The sequence below is a fragment of the Melanostigma gelatinosum genome (assembly GCF_949748355.1).
Source record: "Melanostigma gelatinosum genome assembly, chromosome: 5".
Taxonomy (NCBI): Eukaryota; Metazoa; Chordata; class Actinopteri; order Perciformes; family Zoarcidae; genus Melanostigma; species Melanostigma gelatinosum.
The window spans coordinates 18,862,843-18,886,137 of NC_136638.1; the positions used below are offsets into that span (position 1 = coordinate 18,862,843).

Sequence of the window (23,295 nt, forward strand, 5' to 3'; positions counted from 1 at the left end):
CGTCCTGATGTCGACATCGAGTACTGTGGCTCTTCCCGAGGTCACGTCTTTTAGACGTCAGAGAAGGAACTAAAACCCCTCGAAAAGCTTTTTCTGTCACGTCGAATCTTCAGTTTCGTCACATTATACATGCCGCAATGGAGTGCCACTTAATAATTGAGTTCCATTTACTTTGCTATTAATGGAAGGCAGGAAGTGAGATTATTGTGGATACCTATGAGCCTCTTGGGCTGGAAAGGAAAACGGATCTACTTTAAGTAGAAAGAAAAACCGTTCAGTGAAGTTATGTACTTTTATGTGAATTGATGTTATTTAAATGTTCGTGTTTTTCACTCATGAGGTTGTCTAACCTTAATTTATCTCTAGAAAATAAACTGTGCAGCTTGCTCTTTTTCAAAAGCACCCTTCATCACTGTCACACTTTCCTACACGTTCACATCTGGAGGCAGTTACACAAACATTCACACATTTTATACTCACACTTTGCTGGCAGGCCGTAGCCACAAGTGATCTTGGCCTCTCCGGTCTCACAGCCGTGGAGGGAAGCACATTCTTTCTGTAGCATTGGACCTGCAGCGTGGTGGATCGCTCCGTCCACTGGAGAGGAGAGGACAGGAGATTCAGAGATTCAGCCTACTTATAGGAATCCTCTGCAATCTGACTACTTACTAATTGTCTAAATGTTTGAAGTCCAGATGACACATTTACAGGTGTCAAAGGGAGGACCTGGATGATGTCGGGATTAGTGGTAATAAGTTGTATTTCCCGTCTTCTGCTGGTTGCTAACTTTTCTCCCCAAATCCTGCTTTTTGTATTTTTAGTAAGTCAAAGAATCTTTCTCTGTGTGTCAGTCTATTTAATGGATTTTAGGGCCACTGCCTTAGTTAATTACTCCATTTAATGTGTTATTAAGGACTCAGCTGAGTTTGACTTTCTGGTCAATTAGTCTTTATTAATTACATTTTCATGAATCTGTATCTGTCTTTGATCCACACCACATCTAAAGACCGTGACTGTGTTCATTTCTAGGAGGGCAATGATGCAGGAAATCATTGGCAATAAACGGTTCTGATTCTGATTCTGAAAAGCAATTTTAGAGCTGTGCCAATTACCAGTTTCATTTCAATCTTTGCACACCTTGCAGTGAGACACATTTCCTAAAAGTTTATATTTATACCATCTCAACCTCAACAGCTTCATCATTACCGTTCTCTGGCAAGAAAGCAGCATTTAACTTTAATGAACTCACACTTGAGACATATTAAGATTTGAAAAAGGGACAACAGGTTTGAATGCTAAAGTGCAAAAACAGAAAATAATAGAATTTACCATTAGGAAGCAACTTTTTAAAGCCAAAATATTTAAACTACCATTTCTAATAGAAAACCAGAAACTATGGGATAACAAGAAAAATAGTATTTATGAATCCTTTAAAGCACTTTTGATGAATAATACATTGTGCTTTGACTAAGAAGAAAAGAACGAAAGCACAAACCGATTCTAGTGCTGGCTTGACATCAAAGAATGGAAGCAAAAGATGCACACTCAAGATTCAGATTGAATCTTTTTATATTTAAATTCTATTGAAAGCAAGGTGTGCTGAAGTGTAGAATTAATGTAAAAAATTATGCATCTGGGTTCCTATTGCATGGTTTCCCCCTAGAGTTGACAGGAAACAAGGGGAGAGCGAGATGGAGAATGACAAGCAACAGAGACTTTATACCCCTATCCCGAGGATACGTATGAATTGAATTACGTGCAAAGTTGCAAAATATTACTGAATGTTTCTGCAAAATGTCCACTGACAACATATTTCATTTGTTTTCCCTGTAATATGTTATTTTTCAATACAACATCTACATTGTACGCCTACCGGCTAAAAGCTTGAATCATGTTTTTATGGTTATGTTCGTGCAGTCAAAGCACTTTGGCACGGCTAAGGAAATATCCTCCTCTTGGTTAAAGCCCAAGACAGGATGCGTTCACTTTACTGTTGTTTTCCTCAAGTCAACCACATGCAGGACTCTTGACGTGAACACGCGCATCCTGAATCATGCATGGTGTCTGAGTTGTAAGCTTTGTACGTACGCACCCCCCCCCCCCCCCCGTTGGCCCTGATCAATGCACTGCAACCAGCATGCACAACATAACTGCTGCACTGCCTACATTTGAAAACCGCGTTGCAACTCAACATAATATTGAGATGAATTATGTTTTCCTCATAATGTATACTAAACAAATTCATTGTATAAACTGCAAATGCCAATCGGGGTAAAATACTGCGTATATTTAAATGTTAATGTTACCAGCCGACGTGTCACCAGTATTTGTAGCCGGGTAAGATCCTGCTTTTCTTTTGAAATAATTCAGAGGTCTAATGTAGGAGTCTGCCGTCAATAATTCATAACAAACCCAGAATAAAACACATCTGTCAGAAATGAGTTTGTCGCAGCACTGTGAGACTTGTCAGCGCTTGTTAAAAATAGTACAATAACACCCGTCCATATGTCACAGCTCAGCGTGTTGGCCTGTGGCTCTTATCTCCGCCTGACTGTATACAGACCAGCTGTTACAGCGGTGGGTTTCGCCAAACCGAGTAGCTCCGGGTGGGGGTCCGGTGTTATCTGAATGTTATTGTGTTAAATTGGCATATATCATGCCATGCTGAGCTGTGCCATGTCATGCTGTGCCATGTTGAACTGGGCCGCACTGTGAGCTAAGCACAAGTGTGAGGTTGTGAAAGGAGAGCTCTGAACACTGGCTACCTCCTCATGGTGCACAGGAACAAGCTCTGATACCATGCTCACGCTGTGTGTGTGTGCGTGCACAAATAATGCTGGTGTGTGTGCATCCTTGTCAAAGCACATGTGCTACATGCACAGATGTATTCATGTGTGTTTGTGTTCGTGAGAAGAGTCCTTGAGGTGACACACACACACACATGCTGCACACTAACTTTGAAGCAGCCCAACTCTGCAATAGAGAACAAGTGTGATAAGATGGAGAGACAGAAAAGAGAAGGAGGGTGGAAGGGAGGGGAACAAGGGGGAGAGCAGCAGATGTAAGAATAGTGTGGAGGGAGATAAAGAAACAGGCAGGAAGAACAGAATCAGAAGAAAAGGAAATGGAAATTGAACTGAAACGTAAACCAACAATACCTTTTGTTACGGTAATACGGTGACTCCGTCTTTATGAGAGGACTGCACTTCCTTTAGCTACAGAAACTCTTTTTGACCCGACAACCTCTCTGCTCAGGCCCACACGTGCACAACGCGTGGTTACAGATGCATACACAGTTAATCTTCTACACAACATACACAACACACAGCAGAGCACATCTGCATGTGTGAACATACAGCTCAATGCCAAGATTAAGTAACACGTGTCCTAGCATACAACAGTCGTTTGGAGGACAGTAAATTAAGTCTAACCAGTAATCGCTGCATGTTGCCAAGACACTTAGACAGCCGACTAATGTTGCGTTTGTGCAGCTTCATGCTTCCTTTGACTTTGGCATTGATGTTTCTCAATATCAGGATAAACTATCCCAAATTAGTTGTGCTTTATTCCTCATACAGATTCCAACAATCCACCAAATTAAACAAAAACACACAGTGGTTAAGCGCTCTGGTTTAGGCACAATAGGAATTCGTACATTTTAGGGAAAGAGGATGGTTTCGTTTAAACAAGGACTTTTGCTTTAATTGACTTGTTATTGGAAAAGAGAAACAAAAAACTGTCTTCCATTTTAAAGTCCAATGTTTTGTGCACTCATCCATCTAACCTGGCCTCCTCCTTACCGTGGATGTACTGTGTCCTTGAGCGAGACACTTAACCACAAAATTGCTCCCGTAGCTGTGCCTACGGTGCAGAAATGTGATATCTGAATTGTAAGTCGCTTTGGATAAAAGCGTCTGCTAAATGACTGTAATGTAATGTAATGTAATATAAGAGAACTGGGTACCGCGCTCAAAGATGGCGCATTGTTTTTTCCGATCATAGAGCATGTTCGGGGCCAGTGCGCGTCATGTTGAAATACCCCATTCGGCCACTACACCAACACAGCTCCACAGTCCAGCACTGTTCATGCTACGCAGGCTTTGTTGCTCTGTAATACCGTACCCTTCCTACTTTGTTCCCGTCATCATTGCTACACCCATTGGGGGACTTTGTCACTTGAATGTAAACGTGCAATTTTGAGGTACTTGCCGAAATTAATGTTCTTCTTTGGAGGGCAGTCTCGGATATGCATAGACACATCACTGCAGTGTCCTTCATGACATTTCACATTTCAGGTGGTGCACAACCTTCAACTGCAGCCAACACATCACAGACAGAATAAATCACTCTCTCTCTGGAACCTGGCGAGCAGGGTTAACAAATATCCATACACCTATTGAGTCTCTTTGTGACTCCCACCTGACTAATATAAAGAGCCGTCCCTCTCTCACTGCATTCAGTGAAAACAGCCACTGTTGGCATTCTATTCGGACTGTGGTAACGTTTGGCTCTGTGGGAGCCGGTGTAACAGCCCAGCGTGAGCGCCGCACGCTACTGAGTAGATTCAGACACCGTTCTGTCACTTCAATGCGGTCAGAAATATGAAGGCGGAATTCATGAGCAGCGGGAGGTGCAAAATGAAAGATCGTTAGAAGTAAAGCTGCACTAGCAGTACTTCTTCACCGCAGGCACATATTCAGGTCAATTTATGCTCGAGGATGGCAATAAAATCTATTACTTAGAACAATATCAACCGAGTCCATCTGTGATTTAAATGTCATTTTTCTTTATGAAGTATTCCACTTTTTGAAATGAAGAATTAACGGGATAATTAAGGAATACTCTGCATTGATTTTCACACATTTGTCATGGCCGACAAAGTCGGTCTGTCGGGCGGTCCTTCCACCACCGACTGTGTACAACATCTCTTTGGATTACCATGGAATTTAGTACACATTCATGGTCACCAGGGGATCAACTGTCAGAAGTTTGGTGATCTAAAACGTTTCATCTTGTGCCACCATCTAGCCAATAAATACTTTGTTTTATGGCTAAATACCTGCAAAACATGCAATGTGAACATGGTAAATATTATACCCGCCAGACGCCTATTATCGGTGTTAGATTTCAGACACATTTCAGACACAACTAGTCTTGTTTTTAACATGTTGTGAGGTACACACACACACATACATATATGCCTGTGGTATAGATGCATCCCTCATTGAGTCCGGGAAAGCCCAAACTAAATTAACATCACTGCAGCGTCGGAAGCTTGTTCATACTCCACTGACTCCGTCACATGCAAATGGGGTACCTGAACTACTCAACAATCAGCCGTAATTAGCGTCACCTAATGCCACCAACAGATATCAGCATGAATTAGTCATGAATTTAACTTATATTAATAGACACACAAAAAATCTTTTAGAAAGTGTCAAACTCATTTCCATATTAAAAAAAAACAGCATTCATTATTTAGGCTTCATTACCATACAACATATCACATCAACGTTTTCTGGCACTGTAGCAAATATGAGATGGGATAGAGATATTAAAAAACAACACACAATGGAGAGACTCGCACAGAGACAGAGAAAGACGAGCACAGTTGGACAAAGAGAAATGGGTTTGGAAGGGGATCAAGTGTAAAAAAATAAAAAGCTGTGTCGGTGAAGAGAGTGAGGGATAAAGGGGCTTAAAACAAAGGGGGAGGAGATGAATGGTAAGCGGTGGTTCAGAGAGGAGGGAGAATAAAAAGGAGGCAATAGATGGATGGATGCAAAGAGGGGGTAGAAATGAGTGTTTTGGCTTCTGTAGACCAGTGACCAGCCAGCTAAGCAGGCGGCTGACCAGTTTAGGTGTTATCATTCCTCCCTCACAGGCTCAGTATTGACCGACTCTGGGGGAGGCAGGGAGGGACGCAGCCAGGGGTAAGTGGACTGGGTAGTGATAATTGGAGATATGCTTACCTGGCGAGCAGCCTGCAAACCCCCCAGCAGGGCACACAAACAAACACATACACATGCAATGCTATATGCCAGCACAAGCTTTACCCCCACCCTCACAAACACAAGAAAAAGGACACACACACACACACACAGGTAGATTGACATTAGAGTAAAACCAATCCTGAGGTCTCTCCTATGGAATACTAATATGGCTGCCCTTGCCAGCTGACCTCTTATAGGCCAAACAGACTGTCCGTCAAACTAATGGGGCGGAACGCTGGCATATTGCTTTCCCACAATCCCTCAGCAGAGCCAGGACACTCATTTACTTCAGTCAGCTTGTTGCCAAGGCAACATTTAGGATGGGTCTGGTGTGGTGGATGCACGCACACACACACACACACACACACATTGCTTTGCACACTAGCACACATGTACTTGTATACACACAGTTGACATGCAGAAACCTGTTAAATGCTACGATGAACTTCTCCACATAAACACTGTTGCGGTGAAACAGTCTGTGTGTGAGGCAGAGACACTGACAGCACTGTTCGTGGGAAGGTACTCTCAGTGCTCTTTGCCTCTCGTCTCATCTCCGTGCCACAAAACCAATCTTCTGCTCTCTCCCTTTATTCACAATACATGCTCTCTTGTTCCCTTGTTCTGAAAGTCAAGCAGACACGCCTGTCCACTGCCGGCTTTTATTCTCCTCATCCAGACGGGGAGAAAGCAGAGGAGGAGGGCCGCACTGCAGACACGCAGGAACAACAGCCGAGAGACTTCCAGAGCACGGTATCAAACCTCATCCCCGTCCTGGAGGATAGATTATAGATGTCAGCACACACAAAACAAGCTCGGCAAGAAAATCCAGTGCGCGAGAGGATTTTGGTCTTTTTTCCGCCCCACCAAATAAAAAAAATGTAAGTGGATGAAATTATAATTGGGATCGTGCTCATTTATTGTGAGCTGGGTCCGGATATCTTAAGACACCTAAACCAATCATATGCAGGCACTGTCTTCATGGCTGGTTCACATCCTGAGCACTCAGTCCCCACAGACCCAGAACAGGTGCTCTGATACCAGCCACCTGTGTTTGTACCTTCATGTCTCTATTTGATCAGCAAGTTTTATACAAGTACAGCACATTGCTGATTTCAGCAGATAAAATCCAATAATTTCTAATTCAATTATAAATCAAAACCTACACCTTAAGCATCTACGACAAGATTCTTGCTGCCCCTTGCATCAAGTATTAATCCAGCTTTACTCTGAGTCAACTGGTTTGTCTGTCATCATGTCGTGAAGATGCACAACTCCTCCTTTATAATCACCCCGTCTTCAGGCTCCGTCTTGTGTCAAAATCTCTTTGTTATTTCAGTTTTTGTGTCAAATCAAATTAGCACACTGCAGATGGTATTCCTGCAGTGAGGACAATGTCGTTGTCAATGTCATAAAATGTAGTGTCTTTCAGATTTTGGGACCACAGCAATTCTTGGCTTCATGGTTCCTTACATAGCAATTATTATTCCATTGAGTTCCACACAGCGTGATATTCAGATTTTAAATTTGGAGGAAAGAGAGTCCCGGTATCAGATCAGTACTTCAGCTCGGCTCAGATACCCTGAGTTCAGGTATCGGTTTAAGGACAAGTCGGATCGTACATCCTTATCCCAACACAGCCACTTCATTTGAACTGAGGAGTGTCCTCTCTCTAGAGAGGGGTCTCTTCATAGCTGGTATGGAGAGATGATGAAAGTGAACAACAACTCTTTCAATGTACCTATTGCACAGAGTGTTCTGAACATATCCTTTCATAGGGGCTCTGACCTTTTCACACAAGATATACACACACACACACTGTATGTATAAAGCTCATAGCAACTGTCTGGCTCACTAAACCTCCAATCATCCAATCATCATCTGGGATTTCTTTTCTATTTGGAAAATCAATCAAAGCAGAGAAACGTTGAAATGGCAGATAAGCTCCAGAATAAATGAGCAACTGCAGCCAGTGGACATAAAAAAAAAAAAAAAGTTAATTTCCTGCCCTTGAGTTTGTTGTTGATGCGCAGCCGGCGCTCAGCACCCCTCCAGATTTAAGAAAACAATGTTGGCAGGTGTGTGTTTGATCTAAGTGAATGACATTTACGCGGGTACCCTCGAGGCTGAGTAGTAATGCACTTTTGTTGCCTCACCGCTGATGAAAAACTAAGCTGAATGAATGAATGATACTCGGTGCAGAGTGTGATCTCGGCGTATGGAGATGAATACCGAATGATTTCTGTGTGTTTTTCTTTCACTCGGCTTCTGCATCTGCATATTATCTCTTGGACCTCCATTGCTTTCGTCTCTCGTCTTCTCGCTCCAACCACCATTTCCCTCCCGTCTCTCTTGTTTGTTCCATTCTCCCCCTTGTCTCTATGCTTAACTCGCTCTCTAATTAACACCTACTGTAGCCTCTGCCTTAGCAAACCCCTGAGGACAGAGCTGGAAAGGGAGACAGAGAGGAGGAAATACATACAATAAGAAAGAGATGAAAGAAACCAAAAGAGCAAGAGAGTGTTAAAGAGTGACAGAGAGACAGAGCTTAAAAAACAAAACACTGATGCAGATGGTGGTTGTTGGATTAGCCTCCTCCAGCCCGTCGGTGGACATTTTTAGAACTAAAACAGATGTTGTGGATGCATTTAACTGACTAAAAATGTAAAATAACAAAGCCAATGCAAACAGTTTGACTCGTACACACATTCACGGCCTCTCTAGAAACCATCTGTCTCTATAGAGCCATCAGAGACTTCAGGACAACATCAAATAATGCTGTAGATCTCCAGGGGCTTGACTGACTGTACTGAGTGTGCGAGTGTGCGAGTGTGCAGTCCATTTTTATGGCTCGAGGCTCAGCTGGAGTATATCAGTGAAGGTGGAGGACTTACTGCTTCAACACAACATTTCAGACAAGCAAATACAGTTTTAGAGGCAGGCAAATGCACTGAACTCGCATACGAATGCACATGCACGCATTCAGGTGTGTCACCATGGAGACTGGAAAGCAAAAAGTCTTGCACACACAACACACACAACTTTACATACAAATTAAAGGTTAAACATTTCAGCTTAAGTGAGCCGGTCTGAGCAGCTAAAGCTGTTTGGCCAAATGAAGGAAAAGAAAACAACCACAGGCAAACGCACCAGCACCCAAATTTGCAAGCATTAACACACACACACACACACACAGGAGTGTGTGTACAAGTTTTAGTGAAAACAGCTGCCGCATTAGCTGTACAGATTTATTACAAGTATCGATTAAGCCTGGACGTCCAACATCACACGCATGCAGCAAAGCACTGAGTCAACAATACACTGAAAAATGACTGTTCATGTCCACAGCACTCCACACCCATAAATAATGAACTATCGACTTCGCACCTGCGCTCACTCACAAACGCACAGAAACACGGGCAGACGGGCAGACGGACAGACACGGCGCAGCATGCAAACGCACCTCACACACCTGCCACAACAGAGAGCTACCGAACAAAGACATATACAGACAGACCGCACATGCGACTCCACACTCTTTGTCTCTTACGCTGCACTGCATCATTTGATTAAAGGCACATTTTAAATGGTTTGCTGTCCAGGGAGGACTATTTGCACCACAACGCTGTACTATTAATAACAAGTGAGGCCTACAGGTGCCTTGGCACGCAAACACAAACACACGCAAAGGATCAGACGGGTTGTGACTTACCTCCACCTCCGCCGAGCAGAGTCTTGTTGGCTGAAAGACAGACAAGAAAGAAGAAATATTCATGAAACAAAAATGCCTAAAAACAACTTGAGTTGAAACAAGAATCAAGTGGTGGATGCTCAAAGAATGAATGAAACTGAACATGGACCACAGCTGAAATCAAGATCACACTCGTAGTTTTGATTTCTTGTTTGCAACAGAGGTATCCTTCTCTCACTACATCCAATCTGCATGAAACCATGAATGTAGAGCTGAAACTATTAGTCAATCAATTGGCAAATGTTTTGAAAACAATATTGAATTTTTCCTGCTACAAGCTCCTCTGATGTGAGGATTTTTTAGCTTTTCTGTGTTTTCTGTTACTGTAATTTGAATATCTGTTGGCTGGCACATATACAAACATCACCGAGGGCTCTCAGAACTCCTGAGACATTTTTAAATTGAATAAATAATCAACGGTTTAATCCTCGATGAAAATAATGCAGCCCGAATAACAACAAATACTATTTGCAGTACTGACCCCTGCTGAATTCAAGGTTGCATCGGTAGTTTTGAAATCTTTTTGCTTCAGAGAAATTTCTATTTCTCTCCTCCTAATCAGTGTAAAAACACTCTATTGTGGTCGCAGACAGACTGGGCTCTGCACTTACTTGACCCTTCACGGAAGTGTTAAACACACCATCAACAACACCTCACTGTATTCATTAACAACTTGAGTTCAGAACATGTGATGTTCAGAAACTCTGATCTAAAATAACTGTTATTTGTTAACGTATATTTACGTGCTGGAGGGTGAAAAAAGGCCCCACATTCGTCCTTCAACACATAATTTATTGTTGTTGTCAGCATTTCTCAATCTCACAGTGCTGCTGGGTTTGCCAACCACCAATTAATTGCGTTCACCGGGCAATGCAGGTGTAACTCCGTCCCCGATTAGATCGGTAGAATGAGAACCAGCAGCCTCGGAGTCCCGTCAACCAGGACTGAGAAGCATTGCACAATCACAACGAGTAGCTTCACTGCCTGCAAAGCTAAACTCATGCTGAGGCTACAGTCCAAAGAAAAATAAACAACTCTGTGAGAAACAGGCAGGCAAGATGGTTTAATGTGTATTAAAAAAAGTCAGAATAACAAGGAGGCGATTGTAGCTTGAATGCAATAACAATATAATGAGCTCTCTCTCTCTCTCGCTATATATATATATATATATATGTATATATATATATATATATATATATATATATATATATATATATATATATATATATGTATATATATATATATATATATATATATATATATATATATATATATATATATATATATATATATATATGCACATGCTTAAAGAGTGTAAACTGCTGGCAGGGTGATGAGGCTGGCTGCTGCTTCTCCTGACATATGTGATGTACGTGTTTTCCTCACTCGCATAATCGTGTGGAGTCAGCAGTGCTAGCCCGGGGACATCTGCAGGCTGCCGCGCTTCCGACTCGAAACCTGACCATAAACTCGTAAAAATCATGTTTTCCAATTCTTTCCCTGGTCCTGGAACAAATTTCGGTTGCTGCAACCATGTTAGGAAAATCTGATAAGCACATAATCTCTGTGCAAGGGACAGTGACAAAGTTACGTGAGAACACATGGGAGACGTCTCTCGTTTGAGTTAGTTAGTTAGTGTGCCAATTGGGTGCGCACTCAGATAGTGTATCAGGCAAGTTTAAAGTGGGGAGCAGAGAGACTAAATCCCACAGCTGTCTTTCCCTCTCAAGCATCCGCTACTGTTGAACACTTTCACCATCCCCCACTGCCTTCATTAATGGTAAATCCCACTTAACTTCAGCCTTTCAACACACCATACTTCTCTGTATGTGTCTCACTAACGTCTCCCAAAGTGGATATCTCCACTCTCTAATTTGAAAATGTGCAGCTCCATACAGCATGAACTGGAACAAGAGGACGTTATTTCAATGTGACAGTGTGAGACGATTTGAGGTGCACAGCTTGTTTCAGAGCTGATGGATATTATGCTGAACTGAAAATAAAGCTCATTGAGATGTAAAAGCCCAGACAAATAAAAATGTCTCCATTAAGTCTCCCATTCATCCGCTGCCGATTAGCTGCAGGCCGCACATAAGAGTGATATCACATAATGGGTCTTGTTAATACGCGTCCATGTTGAGAAACACACCCAGAGCCATCTGAGTGGTGAAAGGGTTCTTTTTAAAAAAATTTTTTAAAGAAAGATAAATGTGCCTGAAGGAGAGACGACGCAGCACCGACGTGGAGCGCCGGACCGAAACCACCGTCACCACGGAGTTGTTGGTGGTGGAGTAAACAGCAGTGACAGCAGAGGGGTGCGCCATGAAGCTGGATTAGTATGTCGCGCCTAAAGCCAGAGTTTTGAAGATGGCTCTCTTTTAACTCGGCTGGATCGCCATGATAATTCGTGCTCAGAGTTTCGTATTGAAGTGGACTATAAAATGCGTACCTGGACCTACTGTAGCTGACAGATTTGTCGGGGATTTCCCTCGGAGGGCGAGAGTGTTGAGACTAAATCGATCCATTGGCGTTTTACTAACAATATTCTCTATTAACTATATAGATTCTCAGCTGAGGGAATACGTTATCAATGCAATAATGGCCTTAATGTAAGCTTACGTTTAGTTAGTAAGACATTAGTAATGTGGAAACTGGATACCTGTTCAATCTAAAGTAATAAAACGTGTAAACTGTCGCAGCAGCATCACAAAACTGTAAAAATGACAGTTTTACAAAAAATGTATACATAATTCTTTTATTTATATCTGCATAATATGTGTTTTAGAGCTAGTAGTATGCATGCAGTTGAAAATGAGTGTGAATATCCGATCATGCTAACCTAACAATGCTCTCTGGTCATCACACTTTGCAATATTTAACGGTTTAACTTACAATAGTATGAGCAGACGGCAGATGTCCTTTGGGACCAGCGGTTGCCTCGCGCTCAGTTATGAGAATAAAAGGTTGTCACAGTTGGACCAGGTGAATAAAACCCGGCCAGCAAAACGGCACTAAGTAGTTCCTTCAGCGCACTTCAAATGGAGAAAAAACTGCCGGTGGATGCTTTCACTGTTATGTGCCGGTTTATAATGTTAAATGCATTTGAGGACTTGTCTTGAGGAAATGTATTTTTTTCAGCCACTTTCCCAGCTCGCTGCCTTGTCTACATGTCAGTTGACGTCCAACATTTCCCATAATGTCACAGCAATAAAGCCCAGAGAAGACACTCGCACAGCGATACTGAAGTTCCTCCACTCAAATCACAACATGTTTTATGACCGAATTGCCTTCTGGATTACCGAGGCTGCCCTCAGTTGGGATGCCAGGCTTTGGGGGCCGACAACAAAGCCTGGCGGAAACTGATGTTTTAGATTGCTGAAATCTTTTTTTTCTGCAATCATGCTCCATCGTAGCTGCTGGAAATGTCTCCGTGAGAAGTGGCACTGTCTATGTCTGGACAGCTGTCATCAGAAATGAGGACAATATCGCACCAAATGTTAACAAAATAGCCTCAGAAACTAATTTTTCCTGCACACTGCCAGCTGGGGACAATAAAACTGTGTTGGTGGGGGCTGTGGTGCTTCAGGTGACGTTGAGACAGTGAAATACAATCCAAGAAGTCCAGTTTGAGTAATAGATCCATGACTTTGAAGGTCTGTCAGAGAACACAGCGCCGTGGTTTATAAGACTATGAGTAAGGAAGGTAAACAGAAGGAATACAGCTCACTTTACAAGGTAATCTATCAGGAATGTGGGCAGAAATGTCTTTGATTGACTACGTCCAGCTACAGTAGGTACAGTATGAGAAACACAATAGATGTCCGCCCAGGCACTTCAGAAGATATATTCCCAAAATAAATTTGTTTAGCCTTTCAGAGAAAGAGTGCGAGGTTCAAATTCAACTTTGACCTTCCCTGTTACAAGTCCAGATTTAATTTTGGTTTTATTTTCCCATTTTTAATTCTTCTTGCTTGTAATCTTTATTCATGAGCGTATATGGTAATTAAGATTGAATTATGTAAAGTACAATAGACCTGCGTTACACTATCAATGATCCCTTGTAATACCGCTGTTCTCTGTGTAGATACATAGGCGCTTGAGACACAACCAGCCTTCTGAGAAACAAAGGCATCAAAGCAACCAAAATACTCATGTGTATGCACAATCATGCAGTCGCAGAGACACACACACACACACACACACACACACACACACACACACACACACACACACACACACACACACACACACACACACACACACACACACACACACACACACACACACACACACACACACAGAGGGGTGTGAACACTACGACACCTATCCTCACATATACGCCATACATGCCAGCAGTCACACACACACACCGACAGGAGCATTTCTGAGTTTTGGTAACCATGGCGACGGCAAAGCCCAAAGGTTTGATACTGAAACCTAGTTAATTAGAGAGAGCGAGAGAGAGAGAGCGAGAGAGAGGGAGCGAGAGAGAGAGAGAGAGAGTACTGTCTGTACTCGAGGGAAAGTGATTCACCATCTGTTTAAACCAAACATGTATCCATATTTCGAGCGTGGACCAAGTGTAACTGTGTGTTTGTGTGTGTGTGGTTGTGAGCGTGTTTGAGGTGTGTGTGTGTGTGTGTGTGTGTGTGCGCGCACTGGCCACAGTTGTTGCATGGGCACAAAACAAACACGCACAAACTCCCTTCTCCCGTGGTGCCGACTACATGAAGGCAAACCGTTTCTCTTTTCTTATTGGTAATAGAAGACTAATTGGAGCCGCTAATGCTGCGCAGCTAAATAAAGCGCGCTAGCATCTTCTGCCGAGACACGCCAATTATCGGAGTGGGGAAGGGATCAAGGTGAGAAGTTATACAACTACATACAGAGCAAAAGAGGGTCGGAGGAGGGAGGGAGGGAGGGAGTGGAGGAGGAGAGCGCGAGGTGTCAGGGGATGGAGGGAGGGCTCGGGGAGGGGTGACGAAGAGTGAGTGAGAGAGACAGACAAAGTGAAAGAGAGTTGAGGGTGGAGGAGCGAGACGCAGGACTAAATTTGCTGGGAACATAAAACAACAAGATGGAGTGTATTTCTTCTTCTTCTTCTTTCTGGGGAGGTAAGTAATCACACTGAGGGGGTGAAATGGGGGGAGAGACATATGGAGAGAGAGGGGGGGGGGTATATCGATGCATCAGTGGACGAGAGCTAAATGCTTACAACCTGTGCAGACGGAAGAGGAAGAAGTTGGTGAAACTAAAGAGAGGATGAAAGCACTCACTTGCTGTTTGGCTGAGGACAAAATTGATGTTTAACCACCTGTGTGTGTGTGTGTGTGTGTGTGTGTGTGTGTGTGTGTGTGTGTGTGTGTGTGTGTGTGTGGGATTATACTCGAAGTGAAGCGCTATGATGGTCATGATGACGACAGGCTAAAATCGCCATTATGCAAAGCTCTTTTTTTGAAACACTGTCTTTTCTTTCTGTGGCCCTCCATCTTATTTTTCATTCTCTCTGCTCTCTCCCCGCTTATTCCCCAGGCCCCAGTGCAACCTGTTTGTGTATTCCTCCCTCTCCCGCCTTCTCTCTCTCTCTCCATCTCTCTCTGTCTCTCTACCCACTTGTCCTGACCACCATCATACCTCTTTCAGGCATTTAATTTCTAGCTATCATTTAGTCGGTCCACTTGAGAATGCCAATCAATTCATTGGCGTCCTTATGGGGGAAAAAAAAAAAAGAGGACAAAGCTAATTATACAGCGCAGGATAAAAGCAGACATGGTGCTACACCTTTAACTGAGATTAAATGAGATCATAGTACGGATACATTGATCCTTAGGAGGAAATAAAACGGGTTAGAAGAAGAAACTGAACATACTAGAATTAAGAAATGACCAAGACAAAAGCATTTGACGATCCATCTTAAGTACTGTATTTATTAAGCAGTTAAAGAGTTATCTAATGCTTGTCCCAGATAGATCAACGTAGGGATGCCTGGTTACTGTAAAGCTAAGAGGATTTTAAAAACACTTAAGTCTCTTGATTCTTGTGTGTGTTTTGTTGGCTTTTCTTGGCCTTTAAGCGAATGTAGCTGCAGAGTCTCACTGTGAATGTGCTTTTCTTGATACCCACTATGATATACAAGGCCTTCATCTCCCCTCAATGCTGAGACACTGATTCATCTTAACGCAAACATCTCCTCGTACTCCACTCTGTGATGGTGCTCTTCAGGAATCTACAAGTGAGGCGAAACACAACAACCTGCAGCGAAGACTGTATTCATTTGAGCTGAGCCGGTGTGAAAGTAGATTTCTAATTGACAGCTGATGAACCTGTCGTTGCTAATTACCTCGACATTCTTTACACGGGTTCACAAATACGACACAAAGACGCTGCGTAAACCCTCCTGTGACCACAGTAACTACGGTTTGTGTACTTCCTGAACAGATCCACTCAAAAACCAGTCAGTCAGTCAAAATGAAAAGAATTAATATTTTTTAAAACTTTTTTCTTTTCTTTATATTTAGCAATGCTAAAATGAATGGAGGATTAATCAATGAAGACAATCTTAACTGATTCAAGTTCAGATAACTCCTATGTGTTGTGTTTTAAGCGGTTAATGCTTGTAATTAAGGGCTTTGCTGATTTGCTACTGACGTTTGTCATTTCATAAACTAAATGGTTCATTATTTAATTCAATATTTGACATCTTAATCTACGATCAACAGTTTTAGTCACAAGTTCCTAAGAGTTCTTAAAGTTCAAGCTGGATGAAAATATATTTTCACTTTGGTGTTTTGTTATACTACAGAGCACTATTTTGTAAATTGTCTAAAAATCTTTGTTTTGATAATTCATCTTTAAGACATATTTGAATTTAAAGATATCAGAAGATGTCTATTAGCCTGACTACCAATGTTTGACAATACTGACCCATCCTTCAACACAAAAAAGGCAACTCAGTGACTTAGTAGCCAATTTGTTATTTGGCGAGTCACTAAGGTCTTGTCTACACACACACAGGTATTGTTGTAAAAATAATTCTACGCGTTTTGAGCTTTCGTCCAAACACGTTTAAGGTCACTAAACTTTGCAAAGCTTCGGCCAGTGTGAAGATTTTCAGAAACTCCACTTTCAATGTTGACATGGAAAACAGAGTTTTGGGCTTGTAACTGCTGTATTAATTTAGTAAATCCTAATATGGATACAGGAAGTATCACAATGCAACAGGATGGAAGGTGATGTCGGCCTGTTGCCTGACAGTCTCAGCATTTTGTCTTTGGATGAAAAGTAAGCTGCTTTAAACCACTAAACTTTACATCCAGGTGTTCAAGGTTAGCTCTTTTTCTAAAAATGTACAGGTAATATTGGATAAATTATTCATCTTTGCTAGAAGATGCAAGTACAACCCTTCAGAAGACGATCAACTAATACGACCAACATGCAAATATATGTGTCAGAAGAAGTTTACAAAGGTTGTAGGCTGAGGACAGCTTGGTGATAAAGGCTTTATATCACCTTGAACATCCACTGGGTGTTTGGTCCGGTGAACCTAACCACAATATTTTACTTACAACCTTCACAATAATCAGTTCAAACAAAGTAGACATGAATACTGAATCAAATCATGAGCAATCTCATCAACTTCCAATTCAAGTAGTATTTCATGAGTTGTGACCCTCTGAGTCCAAATCATGTTGTATTGTAAACAGATTTCCATACAACCACCAGTTTGTTCCATCTCATCTGCACCATTAGACTATTGTCTGTTTTGGTTGTTGGTTAAATGAATGTTTTGCATGTTTTTTTGCTGGAAATTTCAAGGGATTGAGCATCAAACGTGTTTTAACCTACTTTTACTCAGACAACAGTTTGCCTGCACAGGGCTATTACACTGATACCACGAGGGATAACTAGACCATAAATTACTGTAATTTACCGCAGACGCACTAATAGTTCCTGTAGGAATACGGCTGCTATTTTTCACTCAGTAAACTAAGAAAGGAAAATGATCCCCCATTATATCAGTCTGCAATTAGCAACACTGTCAGTTTTTGCATGTTGGGGAAAAATATTATAACATAATGTGATACAATACAACATTATCACAATCAGTGCCCATAAGAGCATAAACCCCTGTAGAGATGAACGAACACTCCTAACAAAGACCGATTATACAGAAGAAATACTGGATTGGATTAAATCGCATTGTCCAGGTGTTCATGTTATTGTGTCCATCCTCATTTACATTAAAATGTCAAATGGTCTATATACAGCAAAGTTGATCAGTGGAGACTGACCAACATGTCAGATATTAGCTTATTGCAGATACATTGTATTATTGAGTATATTTAGAAACGGTGACAGGTTTGTAAAACTGCAAAATGTCACATATCATGGTCACAATTCTCAGGAAAACTATTTGAGGGATCAAAAATATTTGTGATATTTGTTCATGTATAAAAGTGAATATCGAGATGTTGATACTTTCTCCGATTTTAATACCGATATCAGTACGGAGTTCAAAAATTCAGTATGTGCATGTAGGCTCGAGCTTCTACTGAACGACCTCATTCAGATTGGGACTGTGAGTCTGACTGTCACTTGAATTGAATCAGACTAAATAATGGGAAATGATCTCTGGAAGAGCGCCAGAGGGTGCTGGTGGTGCAGCTGCACCCGGAACCAGGGCCCCAGGGGGCCCCTACGCGAGCCCTAGGTGCTCTGTGTGCTGCTGAGCTGTGCACATAAAAGTGTGTGCATGTGTGCGTTTGGACGGAAAAGAGGTGTCCCGTGTCCAACGCCCATGTGAAAGATATTTAATATTGCTGTGTATGCAGCACCAAAGGGCCAAGCAGCGGTAACTCGTTTGTGAGAGAACTGCCCTGCAGGTAATAAATGCAAATTAATTGTGAGGTGTACCCCTTAGGCAAATAAAAATCATTGGTCACAAAGTCGGAATTAAAACAGTTGAACCGGTGTGTCATTAGCTGAGAATAGACTCTGGAGGAACCTTGTCTTTGACTTTCCAGCTCGGTTACAGCTAGATGTCCGTGCCTTTGTGTATTAAGTAAAACTCAAACTGACATATAGAACCAAACTCCCTTTTCTGCCAAGTGTGAGAAACCTCTCTCCGTCTCTCTCTCAAGGACTCAAATCCACTCATTTTCCATCTAAAAGGCTCCCAAACTGGATGCATGTAGGCGGCCCCAGAGCACCATGCTACAGTCAATTTAGGTGTGTAGTGTATGTGTGTGTGTGTGTGTGTGTGTGTGTGCACCTGTCAGTCTAATGCTTGGTGAGTTGTAATTGCTAGACCATGGCGACCTGCTGAACCCCTGTAACGGAGCTCAGAGAGCCATTGTAAAGAGTATAGTACCACCACACACACACACACACACACACACATTGACAGAGAACACCGCGCGCAGGCTCGGCGCGAGACGGAAAAGAGGAGGAAGATAGAACGTGCACTGGAGGCGACACCTGTCAAAGCTTTATTAAACACAGTTGGTTTATCTTTAAAAAAACAAGAAAAAAACAAGACCGAGGCGCCCTGAAGACTTGCGGGACAAACAGATGTGGAAATATAGATTAGTCGCACCTTTTGCCGCTATTCTGCGCTCAGGCAGAGACACGCGGCAGAGAGAGAGAGAGGAGTATGTGATGTTGCGTTAACGTTATGACAAGCCGTTTTAGAGTTGAAGAAGCGAAGTTGACGAAGGTTAGAGGGGAGCGAACTGACAGCGAGAACCGGGAGGTTCTTTATCAGAGGTTAGTCTCTCTCTCTCCCCTCCCTCTCTCTGTCACACACACACACACACTCGCTCCAAACACATTCACCCACAGCAGAGTGACCAGACAGGGTGGGAGATAACTAGCGCACATCGCGGAGCTTCGTGTGTGGGCAGAGCCGAGCATCCTTTTCCCCCCCCCACCCCCCCCTCCGCCCGGCTGCGTATAGCTGCTGCTGCTGCTGCTGCTGACGCTGACCGGGACTTAACGGACGCGCGTGAACGTCTATTAAGTTGAGAGGATGATTTGACAAGGATGACTTGAAGGGAAGCGAGCGGGAGAGAGAGGCAGAAGATGGATAACAAAGGTATGATCTGTGTCGGGGTTGATGACTTTGCGTTCGTAGAGGGGGAAAACAAAGGTGAACGGTTCTTGCAGGTTAGGCTGAGGGACTAGAAACAGATTTATATTGATCCTGGTGGTGGCATGCTGGTGCTAACAGGCTTCTTTTTTTTTACTGTTGAAAATGTGTGCTTGTACTTTATGACTGCGTGCTCATTTATGCAGCTATCTGCTGGACCAAAAAATTAAAAAGTCAGGTTTTCAACAGCAGGGCTTCAGAGAGTAACAGGCAGAGATAGAGATTGAAGTGAGAGATTACACTTTGGAAAGAGATAGAATTCCCACTTGCATGTTTTCTCTCATCTCTCCCGTCGTTCTTTCCTCCCCGCATCCCCTCATATGAGCAGCGTGGGTTTCATAAATGCTTGGGGTCTTTTTTATTGTATGTGTGTCAGATGGGTCAAGATTGTCTCTCTATGTCTCTTCTTACATGACAATAACCCCCCCCCCCCCCCGCAACATAAGGGCCTGCTTCATGTTGTGCAGGAGACACCATACACACTAATCAAAATGTTGCGTCATATAACTCATTGATACAAAACTGCCCAAAATCTCTCACTGGATGTAAACATAAATATACATCTGTGCGCACACACACACGTGTGAGTGTACAAGGATTAGCTGTCACACAGGGCCATATTGAGACAGCGGATTAGAATTGGATTCTCGGGGCCAAAGCAGCACAGAACATGGGATTAAAGAAGAAAGGCAGCGACGGACGGATTTATGGATGGAGTGATGAACAAGGGAAAGGAGCGTGAGAGGTGAAGAGACCAAAAAGGGGACACGAGAGAGAGAGGGAGAGAGAAAAGTGAGAGAACATGAGATCAAAGTGTAACGTCCTGGAGAGGGAGAGAGAAAGAGAGAATCCAGGGCACGTCATGCAGTTAGAGGGAGCTGCACATTGGCCGAATGTGAAGGGAATAAAGAAGAGATGGCAGCAGACACTCTTTCTCCGTCGCCTCCCTTTTGATCTCCTTTTATTCAGCCATACGACAGCAGGAGAAGAGCGCTGCTTATATAACGCTCCATTTGAAATGCACAATAAACCAGGCAGGGGCTGGGGGAAAAAACACAATAGGCATCTGACAGATTGCTAAATTGCCCAACAAAATTAGACAAAATAAAACCTGCAGACATCCGTATCGTCTCGGAGTCTGAATGGCGGTATCTTTTTTAATTTTGTGAAATCTGTTACAGGCATCACTCTTCTTAACAAGAGGCCCTGCTTTCGCCTGAGAGGCGAGCTTGGCTGTGTAAAAAGCCTCAGCACCACCTGTGTGACGCTCAGCTGACTGCGCTTCTGTTGTGTTCTTCACAGCGTATATGCTGAAAGACATGTTGGTGCCAATGCGTTCAGCACAGCATGTGTCGGCTGTTCACACACCTGTAGACCCTCATTGTGTAGAGTTCTTAATTTGACTTAAAAGATTAATTTCGTCTTTGAAGCAGCTTTTAGTCTTATTGTATTAGTATTGCTGACGTAGCTGTGAATTCAGGTTGCTGATGATGAAATTAAACAAATAAGATCTTCAACAGAGTATAATCTTCCAAAACAATCGTCACATTTTAAACAGTTCTGTAGGAGGACTGGACTGAGTCTCCATGAAGACTTTGTGGTATAACAGCTCAGTACTGAAGCTGTGCTGGCAGTGAACAGTGGCATGGGATGGATGAAGGTGATTTGATTTTCTGGAGAAAAAAAGCACACATCCTTGCATGGTGTTGTTTTTTTCCAAATTTTCTTGAGGCCAGTGCAAAACACAACATTTACATGTTGTCGAAATTGATAAAAGGAATATGTTATCAAACAGTAGAGCCTACACACCCAGAAGACACGGAGCAAACGGAGCATTCATTTGGTTTCTGGCAGCTCGGTGAATGTCATTTTGATATTCACTTTAATTTCAGCTCTGTTTAAGTCTTCATCAAGGGAAATATTTTGCTCTGTAGCCGCAAATAAAAAACGTCACATGTGTTCACCAGCTAGTGGACGCTAGCTTTGTCTGCCTGATGTTTGGTGCTGGGCAGGTCGAGAACAACGGGTTTATCAGAGCCTTTAGGGCCCTAAACCCCCAAAAACACTGAGCTGAAAGAAGCAAACTGCGGAGTTGTGCCATTTACATTTCTCTCATTTCGTCCTTTCACTTTACATGTAGTCATTTTTTGCCATTGCTAATGTGAAAATCTAGGTTAGTGCAGCTGTCTAGAACATGATGAATGACTGGAAGCTGTACATGTATGCAGGGAATTTCTTCCATACTGTCAACGGTATAACAAAAAAAAACACTAGTTTTTCTTCAGTAGTGAGGACATTTTTTCCCTGGTGGCAGTTTGTTCAGTTTACTAGCGAGTGATTGCGTGTAGTGGCGAGCCGTGAAGGCCCCGGGTCAGTCCCCTGTGGCAGAACAGCAGGTGTCAAGAAGAGGCGATGACTCTCGCTCTGCTTCATGTATCCAAGCAGTACGTCTGCTGTCCAGAGGCTGTTTGACCTACTTATCTGTTGTGTCTAACTGAATGACATCTGACTCTGCTCATCTATTAATTCATTGTTTTACATCATCTTTACAAGCTCAACATCTGTAAGAAATCAGGGATCGATTTACATGCATTTCAAAGACTGTCCTCAGCTTTGTTTTCATGCCTACAGTCATGAAATTCAGCATTAATGTTTCACAGCAAAATGTTAATAATTCAGCAGTTTGAAACAAGGTCTGGACTGTTACTAAGCACATCAACGCTTGTGAACTTTGGCACGCTGTTAACATTCCCGTTATTAATGATTCAATATTGTAATTGGTACTCATCCAAATCAATGTACGATGGTAACGAATGGAAGATGTCGTTGCTGCTCTTGACTGACTTTCGGCCTTTTCGTGGCTTTTATTTAAAAGAAATCCACCGATCAGTTGGATGAATTAAACCGTTGAGCTTCATTGATCAGCACATATGAACTCGTCATGTCAATTCATGGCATACATAAACAAACAAATGTAAAACGTGCAGTATAAAGAGCAATAATTAACTAGAATACACAGTTTAGAAGTATATCTAAAGGTAGGCTCAAAAATCTTCGCATACAAGTAGAACAAACCAAAAGAACAGAGGTAAGAGGGGAGTGCCTGATGTATAAATATGGGTCTGAAAATATACCTGCGCATTTACGTTGCCAGGCACCCCACCCTGTTAAAGCCTGTGTGTGGGAAACACTGCCGTTGTAGCCAGATTTAGAGTGTTGCCCGCCCCCGAAACAATGATTTCATAACCGTGTCCTGAACAGCTTTATGGAGCCTCAGACTGAGACAGCGCAGGAGGACTTGCTGAGGACTACGGCACATTTTCTCATCATTAACAAACACAGCTCATTTAAATATAAACAGTCAAACTGACCGTATGTAGTCAGGCAACGACACCAATCTCATC

General features: G+C 42.6%; 1 protein-coding gene across 3 annotated transcripts in view; it reads right to left on the reverse strand.

The window, feature by feature from the left end:
• macrod1 (mono-ADP ribosylhydrolase 1) overlaps positions 1–23,295 on the reverse strand; it is a 93,812-nt gene that overhangs the window by 29,143 nt on the left and 41,374 nt on the right. For all 3 annotated transcript variants that reach the window (XM_079268477.1, XM_079268478.1, XM_079268479.1), the window contains exons 4-5: positions 9,706–9,735; positions 481–597 (exon numbers count right to left, since the gene is read on the reverse strand). In XM_079268477.1, coding sequence (XP_079124603.1) covers positions 481–597; positions 9,706–9,735 — 147 coding nt within the window. The remainder of the gene's footprint in view (positions 1–480; positions 598–9,705; positions 9,736–23,295) is intronic.